The sequence below is a fragment of the Larimichthys crocea genome, chromosome XI, assembly GCF_000972845.2.
Source record: "Larimichthys crocea isolate SSNF chromosome XI, L_crocea_2.0, whole genome shotgun sequence".
Classification (NCBI taxonomy): domain Eukaryota; kingdom Metazoa; phylum Chordata; class Actinopteri; family Sciaenidae; genus Larimichthys; species Larimichthys crocea.
The window spans coordinates 8,365,288-8,382,489 of NC_040021.1; the positions used below are offsets into that span (position 1 = coordinate 8,365,288).

The 17,202-nt window shown below is 41.4% G+C and overlaps 2 protein-coding genes across 4 annotated transcripts; both read right to left on the reverse strand.

Moving 5' to 3' along the window:
* Window positions 1-1,690: 1,690 nt before the first annotated feature.
* On the reverse strand, window positions 1,691-13,741 carry smek1 (SMEK homolog 1, suppressor of mek1 (Dictyostelium)). 3 transcript variants are annotated; one of them, XM_019273126.2, is made up of 15 exons: window positions 12,703-13,741; window positions 12,543-12,598; window positions 12,360-12,458; window positions 11,646-12,263; window positions 10,726-10,803; window positions 10,394-10,510; window positions 8,736-8,852; window positions 8,512-8,643; window positions 7,909-8,011; window positions 7,531-7,689; window positions 7,241-7,410; window positions 6,235-6,374; window positions 4,484-4,683; window positions 3,672-3,883; window positions 1,691-2,917 (listed from the first exon to the last, which is right to left on the reverse strand). In XM_019273126.2, the coding sequence occupies exons 1-15, from the start codon at window positions 12,842-12,844 to the stop codon at window positions 2,795-2,797; spliced, it is 2,466 nt and encodes an 821-aa protein (XP_019128671.1). In that variant the 5' UTR covers window positions 12,845-13,741; the 3' UTR covers window positions 1,691-2,794. The 3 variants fall into 3 exon arrangements, with proteins under 3 accessions (XP_019128671.1, XP_019128670.1, XP_019128672.1); XM_019273125.2 differs by having other exon boundaries at window positions 6,235-6,377; XM_019273127.2 differs by having other exon boundaries at window positions 4,493-4,683; window positions 6,235-6,377; window positions 12,703-13,740.
* Window positions 13,742-14,405: 664 nt separating this feature from the next.
* On the reverse strand, window positions 14,406-16,856 carry erh (ERH mRNA splicing and mitosis factor). Its single transcript, XM_010735384.3, has 4 exons — window positions 16,699-16,856; window positions 16,209-16,296; window positions 15,174-15,294; window positions 14,406-15,082 (listed from the first exon to the last, which is right to left on the reverse strand). The coding sequence occupies exons 1-4, from the start codon at window positions 16,699-16,701 to the stop codon at window positions 14,980-14,982; spliced, it is 315 nt and encodes a 104-aa protein (XP_010733686.1). The 5' UTR covers window positions 16,702-16,856; the 3' UTR covers window positions 14,406-14,979.
* Window positions 16,857-17,202: the final 346 nt, after the last annotated feature.

Genomic DNA, 17,202 nt, shown 5'->3' on the forward strand with positions numbered 1-17,202 from the left:
GTCTCATGAAAATATGGATACAACTTAGCCCCAAACGCGGCACGGTGTTGCATGCAGCGGACCATCCTGTGTTGCTGTACGAGTGATAGATGTGTACTGATGTGATCAATCCAGAGAGTTGGTGACTGGCAGCCTGGATGCCGAGGGAGCCGAGCCAATCAAGAGAGCTGTCAAAGAGGCTTTTCACTGGCCCAGCAGGAAGCTGGACAGCAGTGTCACCGATGGGGACTCGTCAGCCTGGCAGACATACAGGCGGGCAGAGCCAGGTGAGCGCCTTGGCGCTGGAAGAGGAGCCGGCATTCTGGTGGAGCAGTGGCTGGCACCAGGAGCAGGCTGGCCTCTCCAGTGGCAGAGAGGGAGATCACACACACACACACACACACATACACAACCACTCTGCCACACTCCTGCTGAGGAGCAAACGGAGGCTGGCAGGGAGGGCTGCTCCTGAAAAGCTGCCGTTGTCTGGAGATGGCTTTCATGTGAATGGGAGCCTTAATAGGCGTTGTGCGACGGCTCTCGCTGCACGCTGAGCACCGAGTGATCCTCTTCTGTTGGGTTTTAATTAATAAGCAATGTTTGAAGGCCACAATGCACTTGGAGGGACAACACAGTGACTCCTTGGTGGCCCTTGATGCTGTTTGTTTTTGAGTCGTACTCAAACTCCCACTGAGTTGACCACATACGCTGTGAGGTGTTGACATTTTTCCTAAACTATTTTCACTCATGAAAAAACAAAAACAGAAAAACAGAGTCTACCAGAGTGATGTGGCTTTCAGTTATCCTACTGAAAGTATGGAACGGTACGCATGTCAACACTACCTTTTCTCAAACTAACCGTAATTATGATGAAAACAAAGTCTGTCAGCTAAAAAAAAATGGGAGTAAAAATCATCAGATTCACATGTAGAAAAATGTCAACGATCATTTAAATAAAGAACACACATAAAAATATAATCTTTAACTCAAACACGATCTTGTTTTGTCTTTAACGTGACTTTGTCTTCAACTTTATCCTCCTAAAAGTGACAGAAAGGAATAGTACCCTAAGGACAGCATGGAGCCAGTACTATGAGCAGCAAATGCTCACAACATATTCCCAGACAGTGCTAAAAAAAAAAGAAAGACTCCAAACACTTGTACTGTGAGAATTTCAAAGTACAAATGACATGACCCGAAAGGACAGGCAACCTGCAGGCAATGGGCTGTGGGCAGTTCTTCTGTGGACTTGGGCTGCCATCTGGTGGATCACAGAGACATGAGCAACTGAGGTCCGTTCATAAAATGTAGCACCAAATATAAAAACCACATCGGACTTTCACGATATAATGGCAGTGCTTTGATTCCTGGAAGGTGTGATATAAAAGTTTTAGTTAAATCAAGTTTGTCCCGGCACAAAAAAATTTGACCATACATTTTTTTATCTACATGGTTTCGCAAAACTTCAAATCATCCAAGAGTTAAATTTTGTAGTTTCAAGGTGAGATTGGAAGTCTTTCTATGACTTTCAGTGTGAGGTTGAGTGGCCTGATAATAGTTTTTGGAAACATGTTGCACTGAACAACGTTGTCTGTGCACCAAAATATAGGGTCAAATTCTCGTGGTGTATCAGGAAAACCCGACTGATCAATAACAGCACGATGCAGCAAGGAAACACTTAAGTTATTAGGACAAAGGGTAGTAGGACATCTTACAGCAAAGATCATTTTAATGGTCCCAAATATTCCGAACAACTAAGTGTACACTCATGTAAAAGGAAAAAAAAAAAAAGAGAAGATATGACAAAATTCATCACATCTAGAATTCCACTCAATCTTTAATCAAGACGGGATTACAAATTCTCCAAAAAATCTGCAGTTTCAAAGGGCAAAAAGGGTAAAACTAGCTCACCTACTGAGGTCTTTAAAAACCTGTTCAAGTGTGACTGAAAACGTCCTGAACATTTAAAGGCAGGTCTTTTTTGTTGTCATTTACAAAAAACAGGAGAAAGATTGAGAGAGACAAATAGAGAACAAAAAGAAAAAATAATGAAGAAACTGCTGGCTTTTTTTGTTTCTCTTCAGAGAAAGAACGTCCACTGAGGAACGACGACACGGATGACATCATCAAACGACAACAAAGACAGCTCTTTGCCACATGCTGCCTCCTGTCTGGTCCTATATACTAACTTAAAAAAAAAAAAAAAAAAAAAAAAGGAAAAGCAACAAAGTGAGGGAAGAGAGAGAGCAGAGGGGAAAAGAAGTGGAACGAAACAAAGTGGAAAGGTGAATTCTGAGGAGGGGGGTGCGAGTGGTGGTTCTGGGTCTGAATTGGCCGACCCGTTTGGGCCGCTGTGATGTCCTTCCCTGAGTGGGGGGCGGGGGGGCAGTGGGTTATGGTCCGAGCCCGCGAGCTCTCGGGGGTTTCACTCTGCGTGTACATGTGTTTTTGTATGTGGTCTTTTCCTCCAGTTGCTATGTCACCAAACTCCAACCGGTCTCATACTGTCTGAGTCTGCCGACGGTCCGTTGGGAGCGTGGTGGTGTTTTTTTTTTTCCTCGCACAACTTTCACACGTCTGCTCCACAGACGGGTTTTTCTCACTCCTGGTTTCCTGATTGGCACTTGTATGAAGTGGGCTAGTCTGAGGAGGCTTCGTATCCCGTTTCGCAGTCCGCTCCTCTTTGGGCCACCCGCTGACGGCGAGCGTTGGCGTTAATTCATTCAATTTGTTTACAAGTTTTGATCATTCCTTTGTAACGTCTATGCGCTGAAAACTGTCTGAGCAGAGGACAAGCTGAGACAGTGAAGCTTCTTTAAGAGCTCAGTTTGGACTTCTTCGAAGGTGGCAGAGGTTCCTCTTTACTCTCCCCATCCTCCTCCTCTTCTTCCTCCTCATCGTCATCATCAGGATAGTCCACCAGTCCCACTAAACCTCCCTGAAGAGAACAAGAGATACATCAAAAGTCATCCTAATCAGACACGGAGTAGCATTTGGTCAAGATAATACTACGAGCCACCTGGTAGACTATTTTATCTACACGGGTCACTGGAATTAGTGTATGCATCAAAGCATTAAAAACACCCCATTAAGGGTGACGTCAGTCAATGATTGTTGAGTCATTCCCAGGTCCTGTACACGAGAAATAAAGGCGCCAAACAGTTTGTTTGTTTCCTCATTCACATCGTTACCTGGGAATGACTCAACAATCGACTATTTTCTTCCAGTCTATCCGACACCACCTCTGCTGCTCAACCAACTGTCCCACTATGTGCCTGTGCTTTGTCTTGTTGGGGTTGTGTTTCTTTTCTTTCATTTTCTCATTTGATGTTTTTGTGCAGTGATGCACTCGTTTTAAAACTGACTCACCTGTAAACCACATGGCTTTGTTCGTTCTTAGTATCTGCCCCTCCATGTTCCCCCCCGTCTAAATAAAGCTAACAAAATCTGTCCAATGTCACAGTGGTGGTGGTGGTGATGATGATGACCATAATACATGACAAGGATGGTGGGAGTTGTGTGAAAACTGACAGTGTGAAGTGTTTTCACCACATTCTTGTTTCTAGTTGAGTAGTATGTGATACACAACATTGTGCAAACTCAGTTTTGGCTTTGTCCTGAAACTTTGTCTCGTAATGACACTGAAGAAGATGAGTGGACTTGAAGTTTTAAGAGCCGGTGCTGACAGGTACCTTTGTGGTTACAGTCGTGGTGGAAGGTGAGCTCCGTGCACCTGAGCCCGGGGAACCCGGTGATCCCGGAGAACCTGGGTTCAATGAGGCAGATGAAGGAGGGCTGGACAGGCTGGTTTTAGTGGAGCCAGAGAAGGCGAGCTTGAAGCTGGGGTTCTGCCTGCCTGATAAGCTCGACTTCGCCAGTACTTCTTTGTCCTCTGGGTCTTTCACTGAGAGTAGAGAGGGAGAGGTGGACAAGAAATGGTCATTCTCGTTTGTTTTTTATCCTTTCATGGATGAACAAAATGTATCTTCTGTAACCACAACATGCTTTTACAAGACACAATTCTGTTAACTGGTTGTATTTGACTCAACACGTGGCTGTATTTCTAGAAAGAATACCCAGCTCTTACCAACAACTATTTTAAAACACACCCAACTTTTACGTAAAAACTCTGAATTGAGCCTGAATACAAACAACCAGTTTTCTGTACATTGTATTCTAACATGAAGACCAATGTCTCTGAATGGTTCAGAATAATATAATGAGCACATGCCCTGGACATTTATCATGGCAGCACCTAAAGCAGCAACTAAATCTGGCAAATAACATTACGTATGACTATTTGGACTAGTAAATAAAGCTCTGCGAAATTTGTATGAATTTCTGTCTGCCAGAAATTGAGGCAATCTGATGATCATTTTGTTTTAATTACAAATATGTCAGATTTGGCTTCAATCACATCCTCATTAGTTTGGAATAAATAACGTAATTCTCTCCAGCTGCACAGTTTCACCCCAAAGTATCTGAGAGGAAGATGCTGCTTTACCGTACGTACATTTCTTCCTCTCCATGAACTTGCTTATAGGTTCCATGAGGTCTTCCTCCGTCTTCATCTTGTCAGATGGAGAAACCACCGCCTCACCATCCTCAAGGTCATCCTCGTCTGTATTAAACCACATCTCCTCTTCGTCTTCCAGTGTTCGTGCATCACGACGGAAGCGGTGGTTCCTCAGGATGGAGCGCATGCTGGAGAGGAGAATATACTGCTTAGTGGTCAAAAAACAAAATGCACAGATTCATATATAACATATCAAAAGACTTTCCCCTCGAAGAGCATTTTGCACTTAAATGTGAGTGACAGCTCTTGACACATTTAATTATTTTCACGTATGCTGCAGTGTACATTTCTACAGATTCTCATAAGCATGAAATAAATTGGCTGTCAAGTCCTTGCCCTTTGGTCTTTGTTTTTCTTAGAGTGCACATGTATAGTATGTAATCTACACACAGACGGTAACAGTTCCTACTATACTAGAAATTCTACACGATGGTACTACCGTGGATTACTATACTACTGGTGCCAGTTTCCGCTACATGGCAACCGCCTCTACCCTCCTCCCAGCTTCTCACTGCATGCTACTCCCTTGTAAACAAACCAACATGGCAACTACTGCCACCGAACTACACAGCTGCTGAATGATTGGCTGTTTCCGCACGCTGTCTGTTCTGCCACTCGTCTGTTAGCTGATTGGCTGTTCGGGTATTTCTGTCGGCAAGAACGAACTCTGTGAAGACAGCTCCGCTTCGATAGAAATTCGCTTCAAAACAAACAACAAGCTAAAGTTCTGTCTCGCCCAGACGTGCACACGGCTTACAGTCACAAACACGAGACAACACACTCACCGTGGCAGAAGCACCGGGCCCGAGCGGCGAGTCTGCCGCGGCGCCGTCACCAGTGGCACCACTAATTTTGCTCAAAAAACCAAACTCATTGTTTCAAACTTGTTTCAGTCTGATTCTTACTTTACCAGTATTATGTTTATCATGCACCAAACAACATTATAATGTACTAATACATTGCAGTTCATAAAAATAATAATAAAAAAAGGCTGCAGTATCGCGATAATACCCAGAACCGTGATACTTTGTCTGGTAAAGTATCGTGGTTACTCATTTTGATATCGTGACAACTCTAATGCAATGTACCACGACACAACAAAGAGGTATAAATACGGCAGCTGTTGGCAGTAAACCACAACCACAGCGATGGAAGTTCTTAAATAAAAATCTACTGTACAATAAACATTATAAACAAACAATAACTATTCATAGGAGCTGCATGACATTAACAAAACAAAAGAATAAAAAATCCCAGCAGCAAAGTGACATTTAAAAATAGGAAACGGCTGTCAGTGTTTCTGATTTGACTGTGGACTTCAGTCAGTCATATATGAGTAAGTGATTCGTTGCACAATCACAGCCGTTACTGGAAACAATACTCTGTGTGTTTGGCTGAGCAACCTGTAGCACAACACTTGCTTTAAAACAGTCAGTACAGCACAAGTGTAAAAGCTTAATTTCAACAGAGCATGCAGTTATTTTTAACTGCTCTGTGACGGATGATACTTTACTCCCAAAAACACACAAGACACGATACAGTGACAGCTCATCAATGCGAGTTACTAACTGGGCTGTCACACTTTTTTTCATTTATCGTGAGACAAACTCACAGATAAATGACTGTCTCACTGATTCTGTGTAATAGTTGTAGCAGCAGCGCAGCCTTGGTTTTCTCACCTATCCAGTTTGGGGTTGTCTTGCCTCTCTCGCTGCTGTTCATACCGCAGCTTCAGGCCCTTGAAGGTTTGGACGTAGTCCACATCCTCGAGAGCCTTCCAGTAGTTCTCTACTATGTGAGCTGTGAGAGATTTCACATCCTCCTGGGAGCAATGGGAGGGGGGAGAAAGAGGAGTGTAGATACCCAGGAGGAGAGGAAATTGATGACAAAGGTACGGAGTTGGTAAGACGAGGAGTTTTAAGTTTAGAATGGAGGCCGAGCAGAAAGAGGAAAGAAGTGTGGAGAAAATGTGAAAGGGAGAGAAAAAAAAAGAGAGGAGAACAAACCAAACGAGTTAAAATGAATCCGTAAAACAATATTTTGAAGATGAATACTACTTCATTTTTTGAAGATCTAATCAGAAAATGGATTTAAAAATACATTAAATATACTTTCAGATCAACTCACATTTATAAAATCAGCGTAACGATGCAAAATAATATGAGGTGTATACAAAGACGGATAGTCTAATCAATAAACCAATGTCATGTACTCCAGTGAGCCAGACATAATCCTCATGACACTGTAAGACATGTCTTGTTTTAAAATGTTTCATGTTTATATATAGATAGATAGATAGATAGATAGATAGATAGATAGATAGATGTCTGACAAGCTTCTCAACTATGAGGAGACGAGCAACAGCACTACAAAAAAAAAAGAAGAAGCAGCTGAACAGAAGAATTATGTTTCTCCCACTTCTGCAACCAAACCCAGCATGAGGCAAGAGGAGGCTCGGCCCGATGGAGAGCTGCCAGCTTCTAGAGCTCACTGCCAGACACCTTTATATGCGCATTTGTTGTGCAATTTAAAAAAAAAAAATTGGTACAACAGCCATATTGTCAAAATTAACAGCCAAAATGAATTGTTGGAGGCAACAACATCACAGGCCTGCGTAGATGTTCCATAACATAAACAAAAGTAAAAATGAAAGCACAAGTTTTGTGTGGAAAAAGCATTACTCACCACACGGACATACTCAAACATCTCGATGATCGCAGAGTTCATGAGATTGTAACGTGAGCCGTTGTTGAGGAAGGCCTTGATGACGGGCTCAAACAGGAAATTTCTCATGATGTAGCGATTGTAGAATTCATCCTTCAGACCAATGATCCTCCGCATGAAGCGCAGGGCACCTGGACACAGACAAATAAAGATGAATACTGAGCTCAAGATGAGCTGTAAAATGTTTAATGGTGCAGATTTTGGCCTGGTACTACGAATTTAATCTCTCATTGTGATTTTATGCCACTCACATAGTGCCAGGAAGGCGTGCTGTGACGCAGTGAGCACCAGTACCCTCCTGAGAATGTCCTTGTTGATGATGTAGTTCTTGATGTGGTAGGTGTGGTGCTCGACACAGAACGTTAGCAACTCCAGGATCAAGGCCAGCAACTGGGATGTTTGAAAATCATCTAACAGAAGAAAGAAGGCACGTGAGTAAACTTTATTCATAAAGCGCCTTTTTAAAACCAGAGTTACGAGGCGCTGTACAATGCAAGCACTAGAGAGGAAGACAGGAAATAACATAAAAATAATAAGCAACATGAAATACATGTACATTCATCTCAATGTTATATTTACAAAACCAACACACAGGTACACACACACACACACACACAATTATTTGATACCTTTACTAGGCTTTTCCTCTGTGGTGTTGGCCAGTAGTGGAGCGGAGAGGACGTGCATACAGTGCTTGTAGAAGAAGCTCAGGAACTCTGTCTTTTCCGTTTTCTGCAAAGGAAAAAAAACATTTTTGATGAGTCATTTTCAGCACTTAAAAGACATTTGTGAAGGTGCAGAGTCTGGCCCAACCTGTTATACTGGGTTGTACTAATGAAGAGTAACTTGATAGCAGGAAAGTCCAGCTTCAATGTGTAGATATTTGTGTTTTTTCTGATATATCTACTGTAACTGTATGCCACTATCCACACATTGACGTGGTAACAGCACGTTAAGAACACCACCTCCCTTTCCTCCATGTAATAACCCCGTCTTTCCAGTGCTGTCTAACTTTCAGCGACAGAACAGTGAACTCAACAGTTTGTTCTTGAGGAATCACCTGAAAGACCACAGAGGTGCTTTTGCTTGATCCGGTTTGCCCAAACTGAAACAAGCAAACAACATTCAAAAGTTGCTTCTGGACAAGCTGGAGTACTCAGTATCGAGTACTCAGTTTTCCCGTTAAGTCATTGTCTGTCTGTGACATGTTTAGGAGTAAGAGACAAACTCACATTTGCAGTAGCTAGCATGTTCTCAGGGTCCACCAGAGTCCGTAGTAGGCCCATCAGCTGCACCGCTCCGCCTAGCTCTGGGTCTGTATCACAGATCATGTGTTCTATGATCAGGTTGATCAAGAGGATGTCCTGGAAGGCCAATAAAGAATCATTACAGACATGACACTTGTTTATATCCACCTGTGTGACAGATCTCTGGCTGACTTTGTTCATATACTCACATCATCATTCTGCTGAGACTCCTGCATGACAAACTCTCGTACCATGGAGGGGTTATACTCCACCAGATAAGAGAAGATATCTGTGGCTGCCCCACGCACCTGGACGTCATCCATTCCCTGTTTCATAAAACGGACATAAGATTTGTCAGTGGACTCTGAATTCCCTTCAAGAATCAGTTAAGTCTTATCTTGAAAACAAAAATTTAAAAAGGAAAAAAAAAAAGGAGGAAGAACACCACCGCATTTAGTTTTATGGGGTTTTTTTTTTCAGTTTTTCAGGGTGTGTGTGGACAGGAAGGATGATATTACTCACAAATGTCTGTGTGTGCAATGGTGCTTTATGCATTTCTTTATATATTAATCACTGACCTGCACAACATTTCAGGACAGTGGGTTGTAATGTAGGGTACAAAAACACACCAAATGCATGCTCAGATGCTGCCTAGATGCAGGAAAACCTGCAAGTTCATTCTGTCTGAGAACAAAGTGTATGTGGCTGTCTAAACTGTCCTCTTGTATCAGATCCATTTTTTGTTTTTTCTCTTGCAGTCACTGGTGAGGTGGTAAAAGTCGAAATAAAAAGTGTCCATTTTAACAAGACAGAAAAGGATGGCAAGTTTCTCAACAAAGATTTGTATCTCGCACTTGCAGTGTTTTTAATATTTCGTTCCAAGCTCGGCTTAAAACTGAATCAGCTGGAAGTGAAGCTTGTGTTCATAGTGTAACACAATCTGTCCTGAGAGTGTGTTCTGTTGATGTGGGATCAGATCATTTTACCAATTTGTAGAATAAATTACATACAGCACTCTATTATTCTTTTTTTATCCCCTGTCTCTGTCGACGTGGGGATGTTTGCAATATCAACATTCTGGTCAGATTTGCATCCATACATAACTGATCTGAATGTGAATGTACATATCTGAAACAAGATCACGGTGCCAACCTAAGCGCGTACTCTCCTGACAGATAATACAACAAGATGCAGCAGTTCAATAAGTGTTTGACAAGACTTGAGGGCGGGGGGTCAGCTGCAGCATAATCCAAAACCAGCAGATGCTCCTTTCTGCACTTCCACCAAATGAAACCATGGCAACCTGAAGCAGCCACCCAGATCCTTTCGAATGTTTTTATTTTTTATTTTTGTGCATACTCAACTATGTATGTTCAATGTATGGCCTCAAGTTTTAAACTTATACACACACAAAAAAAACAATCTTTAGGTTGTTTTTCTGTGATACACATTTGCTTGTTCAAGAAAAAAAATGCTGTGTCATGGTCCTTTGTAGAAAAGCCTGTAAAATGTTTAATGTAATTCACTTAACACCTAAATCTCAGCCACACACACACACACACACAATACAAATCATAAATCTGCCTCCTCAGTTTCACAACACAATGTAACTTAACGCCACAGTTAGGAGAGTCTGAATGTGCTTCCTCAACAAGGTGTTCTTGTGGTGTGTACAATCCATGGTAACCAAAAACACTGTATGCAATAGATGCACGGTTGTATCAACAAACACTCTGATATCACCGCCACTGATGATATCGGCTTCCTTCTATGATTATGCTGTTTTAATTCTATTTTTAATTGATCAATGCACATTCTACGATCCTGACGCAAAGATCTTGATTTATATCAATGTCGCTGCACTCACCAGTATGACCTCTAGTGCAGGTAGAATGCCCATGTTTGACAACGTCTTGAAGAACGCGTCTCTGTTTTGAGGTTGTAACGTTTGTGAGAATGCACAGAATTCCTTTAGGAAGTTCACCTATAAAGAAAGAAACACAGCTCTATGAGACAAGAGACAAGGAGTGAGATGGGAACAGTGTTCTTGAATGTAACGGTGTCTTGTTGTCTGTTACCTTGTTAACTGTGTATTTACTTTGTTGTACTCTCGACAGCGAGGAAAATGAGGGCGTGCCCTCAGTGACTGAATGAATTAATGAATAAACTGAATAAATAATCTCTGGCGGTCTGGCATACCAATTCGTGTCTTTTGTCGTCGTCTGTAGCCTCGTCTGTTAGCTGTGCAAAGAGGTCTGTCAGGAACTTCTCATCGTCCTGATATCAAAAGGGAAGTGGAGATAAGAGGGGGTGAGAATCACATCGAGGGTCAACAAATCAGCATATGGAAAATAAATATATTATCTGACCCTCACTTTTATCAAGGGCCAACTGTGCACGCCTCTAAGTCTATCATAACAAAGTTGTTATTGATTTACAGCGGTGAGATACAAATGACCAGGAAACAAACGTGAGTTAAAGTGTGACATAATCTGTCATTATAAACTAATGCAGCTTGAATCTACTGTCTTCAAAACTACAACATAACATTGTTGTGGATTTTCCTCATGGGTTATGTACACAAGGTGCCACGGGGGCGAGTGAGGAAGAAAAGGTTCGTATCAGTAGTGTTTGACTTCAGAATTTCGCACAGCACAGTGTACCAGGGTCAACAGCGTGCCAGTTTCAGTTTTCCTCTAGCGCAGCATAACTGATTTACACAACACTTCTCCATCTCTATGGAGACGGCCATACATAAACACTGCTGAGTTGACACAGTACAAAAACACAAAGATCACATGACCATAAAAGACTAGCAGACAAACTCAGGCTGGGTGAAGCACAATCAGACAAAAATAAAACCTTTGTACAATCCTGCAATTACTGTAATTTCTAGTTCTTATTGCATAGACGCTGTTTTAAATAGATATCTAGATATTATGACAGGGCTGTCTATTTGTATAGCTTATCTGTATTAGGTGGATATAAATGTTGTATCATTTGCTTTTGCAAGGAGCTAAATTTTAAAAAGGCAAAAATGTGGAGCATATACTTCTAATTTAAAACACCAAATTCACGTCGTTGGCAAGTCTTATAACACACACGTCTGCCGATCTCACCTGTAGCATGCCCACAATCTCCACCTTGTTGAAGAAGATGAAGGAGTGCAGGGTGGACAGCATGTTTTCCTCAAAAACAGAGGGCGTGGGCAGCACCATGTCCTGAATATACTGCACCCGATACGTCTGGTGTATTTTCTGACGCAGTTCAGGATCAGAGATGGGGATCACCTCCTTAAAGCGGGCTGTCTTAGTCAGAAACTCCCGATGCCGCCGCGGCTGCGGGAGCGCTGGGTCAAACTCCAGACAACCAATGACGTCCATGATGCACTCGTCAGAGAACATAACCTCAAAGAGTGCAGTGCGATTGAGCAGGAAGATGCCTTTAATGATTTCATAGATGTGGTGCAGTCCCTCTCTGTTCTCCAAATCCTCGCACACGCGGAACAGCTCCAGGAGCTTGCGAATGTAGCCCTCGTTCTCCACGGCCAGCGCCAGTTTCTCGCGCCGCAGCGGCGATGGCAATGAGGAGGCCACCAATTCGGCCAGGTCTTCCAAGCGGCTCAGTTCACACGGCGGTAACTCCAGACCTGGCGACGACATGTCTTCGAAGTGATCCTCCTCGGACTCATCCACTACATCCTGCGTGATGTCCACCGACGGGTCCTTTCCCTGCACCTTAACAACGAGAGACAAACATGAGAAACTACAACCAAACACGCGGATGGAGCAGACAAACATACACCCACATAACAAAAATAAATAAATAAATACCTGGCATATTTTCTCCCAGATTTCGTCGCAGCCAGCCTTCTCCTGGAAGCTGAGTGCCAGATCATAATTCTCAGCCTCTGACCATACTATCAACGTATCCTTTCCAAAGACAAACAACAAAAATTACTACACAGAGAAGGAATAAAACACACTTGTACACAAGTATACATGCCGTGTGCTGACCTGTTGTTTCTGGTAGGCTGTGTTTGGGTTGATTTTGGACTCCAGCAGAAGGGAACCTGCCAAAGAAAGGTAAGTTAGGGCATCTACTACATACATAGAGTATGGAGTTATTGTTTACATATAATTAAGGTTAATTAAAGTGTCATTGACATGGCCTTACCATCACTCTCTGCTCGCACCAGCAGGGACGTGCCTTTCAAACGCTCCACATAGCCCGAGGAGACGTGCCCGGTCCCACGGTCATCCCACTGTCTGTCCTCATTGAGGGTGTAGACTTTGACTCGCCGACGAGTGTCCGTCATCCTGGCAGGTAGCTTGTAACCGGTTTAACCCACCTCCCTCCTTCTCCCGGTCCTTCTTGGCTTTTTTCTTTCTTCTTCTCAACTTCAATTCGTTTTTTTTTTAAACACCCGCTCACCAGGCTTGAAGGAGCTTCAAAGGAACTACAATAATTTTTTTTTTTAAAAAGGAGAGCTGCCTCAAAAACTTCGTCAGGGTCACAGGAAACAGCTTAATTTACAGCGTGGAGGGCATTTGACGTTAGCTGACTTAGTTAATCTACAAAACAACGCCTGGCTGTCATTGTAAAGTCCTTAGCACACCAGCTAAGAGAGAGGAGTATTGTGAATAAGCCACCGCCGACACTATCCCCCCGGCTCCTTAAAACACTGTCCGTACAGTGTGTACGCTTGCGGGCAGCGTTAGCACAGCACACCTAAACGCGCTAACTGCCTACGCTCAACATATTCAACGTTAGGCAACCGTTTGAAGAGAAACGACCGGAGTTGTCGTGCACCGAGGACATTATTTCACACTAGCGGACCGCAGACACCGTGTACACTCCGGAGCAATGTTTTTTTGTTGTTGTTATTTTTTTTTAAAAATGTGTCTTGGATAATAACGCCAGCTAGTTAGCGTTAGCTGCTAAATTTCGTCCCCAAGTGTTCCGCCATGTTCTGGCTCGGGGCCGCGGAGAGACCACTCTCTCCTTACTGGTATTCATGCATCCCCCCTCTGGAAAAAAATATGCAAACCAACCGAACTGTAGTCGTATAATTCCTCCCAAGGTTGCGCTTTACATTATAATGCTATTTGCCATTCATTCCCGACGTCTTGCTCGGATAACTGCTAACTGCCCCCCCCCCATGAGTACTCAGCCATCTTGGGTCCCTTCAGAGTCAGTACGGGGTTTCCAGCACAGCAACAACAGGGCAGCCCGCCACATTTAAAGAGACAGTAACAATAATAATACGTTTTATTTCTGTCACCCAAGGACACCTTACAATGGATAAAAGTAGACAGCAAATAACAGAAAAGAACCATAAAAGTATATTAAATTACAGCAAATAACAGAAAAGAACCATAAAAGTATATTAAATTACAAAAATACAACATTAAAAAAACAGGTTAAAATAGGACAATGCAATTGAATCAGATGGAAAAGGCTATTTTAAAAGAGGAGGGACTTGAATTGTGAGAGTGAGTTGATGTTTCTTATGACGGAGGTGGTAAAGTGAGCTGTGGAGCAGAGCGACTGAAAGCTCTGGTGCTCCATGGTGGTGAGACAGGCAGGGTGGACAATCAGGTGAATGGAGGAGGGTGTGTATGGTGCTGCAGGTAGATGTTGGGTTTGCAGAGGGAGGGATGTACAAGGATGTACAGTAACACAAACAGAGCAGATTTTTTTTATTATTTCTAAAGAAGACCGACACAAATTATTTGAAATGAGCTCCAGCAACATCCAACATCATCCTGCTTGATGTAACTTACCATCTGCATCCTTATCGACAGGTAACACAACCATGTGACACACACACACACACCTAGTTGTAAATTCCTCATATATGCAAGATTAGACACCAGTCAGAAAACAATAGTTTTATTTAAATCAAAGAAACAAGGACAGCTGAAATGAGGATTCTATGCAAATGTTTACAAAAACAGCATTTTACATTACAATGGTAGGCTATAATAATAAGAATAATAATAAGAATAATAATAATAAACAGATGAAATGTGGAAAATAAATCTTCTGGGTCAGTCTGCAGACATGTATTGTCGTTCACCTGCATTTAAAATCCACAGCATGTTCAAATCCAACTGCCCGGTAAAGGTATACAAAACAAGAACATCCACTTTTACAGAAGCTGAATCGCACTACTTTAAAGAAAAAAAAAAAAAAAAAAGTTATCTAGCCTGGTGAGCGTTTCTCCAAGCAGGGATCCCTCTCCATCAATAAGTTAGTCCTTGCAGCCATTAGCCCCACTCCCATCATAGTGTAACTAATTAAAAACACGTATGCTGCCAAGCACGACTCCATTTCTACATAAAGCCCAAAAGTTATGACTTTACCGCATTTCTTCCCCTTCCTTTCCCCCCCAATGTGCAGTAAGCTCCTTCGAAATGTGTGTAGCAGGACAGCACTTCACCAGTGCTTTTACTTTGCCGCTTGCTGAGCCTGACGCCGCAGCAGGACATATATCTTCTCCTTGATCCAGTCTTTGTTGTATGGTTGGTATGTTTGAGTATCAGCTCTGTACCTGTGTAAAAAATTTAATTGTATTTGTTTATTTTTTTACTTGATGAAAAACAATCAGTGTGAGGTTTGGTTTTCGTTCAAATTATACTTACACAAGACAGCTCAGATCTGCCAAGTCATCAATAAAGTCAAACAACTGACTGATGTCGTAAGTGATGGAGGGACTGTTTGGGTTCATCCTCTTCAGATGCTCTTCGTACATTTTGCAAACACCTGGAAGAGAGGAGCAGGAGATGCTGAATGAAATGACAATAGTATAGATAACAATCAAATTAATTTAGAGTACAGTTGTCCCTCACTATAACATGGTTCACCTTTCGTGGACTCGCTGTTTCGCAGATTTTTTTAGTGTAATTTTGCATGCTTTTTTTTACAGCGTACTGTACAGTATGAACACGCATTGTGTTTGGCATCCTGATTGGCTAAGGGAGTACTGTACAAAATGCGAGAAATGTGAGAAAATGTTAATGCCTGTCTGAGAAAAGTGTATAAAAGTGTGTGATTAGAGGTTTTACAGCCTTAAAACATGTATAATAATTGTAAAAAAATAACTAATTACTCCGCGGATTTCGTTTATTGTGGGTTATTTTTAGAACGTATCCCCCGCGATAAACAAGGGACCACTGTATATAGCAGTTTTCACAACATTATAGAACAAGGTTCCTTAGAGACTGTGAGGTGAATAACAAAACTACAGACTTCAATTTGAAAGGGAGAAATAATAAAGTAAAGTAAATTATAAAACTTAATCCATAAATCGTGACAATTGAGCATAGAAATATAGAAGTTTATTAATGCCGGTGATTAATCCAGTGGCACTTTGTAGTTCATACTTACCTTCAATAACCAAGATATTACAAATACATGTAAAAAAAAAACATTTAAATAAATGATATATATTTATATAAGTCAATTCACCTAAACTGTAAGTAGCCTTACATATTTTTTATTTAAGAGATAAATAAAATATTTAGTGAGCTTACTCTCCAAATGATAGGAAGTCATTACTACACTAAATTCAATGACTTCTGTGGGGAATATTGTTGGTATAAATTACGATATATGTATGTTTCTAATAACAGAATATTGTTTTAGGCTAAGGTGAAGACAAAAAGCTGAAGACTCACCTTCCATACATTCATTCACTGACTCATAGTCAGCATATGTGCGGCCCTCAGGTCTCTTGGTCGGTTGGACAAGCAAAATTGTGTGCGACTGTAAAATGATTGATATTATTTTAATAACACAACAGTTCAAATCACAGCACATCACCTTTATTATTATTATTATTATTTCCTGTGATACATCTTTAATTCAAACTAGGAGCTGCTTATTAAGCAACAAATCACTGAACGTTAACGTGACGGTAACAGGTTAGATTATCACAAAATATCCCGCATACTTGATTCATATTTAGACCGACTGATAGAAATTATATATTTAAGAGTTAATTTTAAAACGTGGTGTTTAATGAAACAGAGAAAAATAGTAAAATACATGTTTGACAGAGAAGTGCACGTTAGCTTGTTAGCTTAGCTCTGATGTTTAAACAGGAGCTAACAGGAGCTAAAGCTGCGTGTTTTTAACCTCTTAAAAAGTAAAACAAAACACTCTTACCATGTTTGCGCTGACCACAGACTCTGTCTATGTAACGTGGATGCAAAGCCGTGAGGGAAAAACACGTTGTTTGTCGCTTTTCGATGCCCCGTGAGATGCAGCTGTTTGAGCAAGAGATCTTCAGGGGAAATGAAACATGTCTTCTTCCGGTTTGTAAAGTCAAGCGCCTTCAAAATAAGATGTTTGTTTGATTTCAAAATAAAAGTCTGGCCTTTGAAATTACATCATTTTTTTATTTTTAATGTGCATAGAAACGTTTTGTCCGTGTTTTACACTACATATCTCATTCACCCATTTCTATTTTATTTCATTTATACCTTGCAGTTATTATTTATATCATGGTCACTTACTTTTGTAATATTATTTATATTATGGTCACTACTCTTGCAATAATATTATTATTTGTATCATGGTCATTTTACATTACAATACTCCTTTTATATATCATGCCATTTTTATCCTCAGTACCTGTCTGTTTTGAAGGTTGATTGTTTTTCGTGTTTA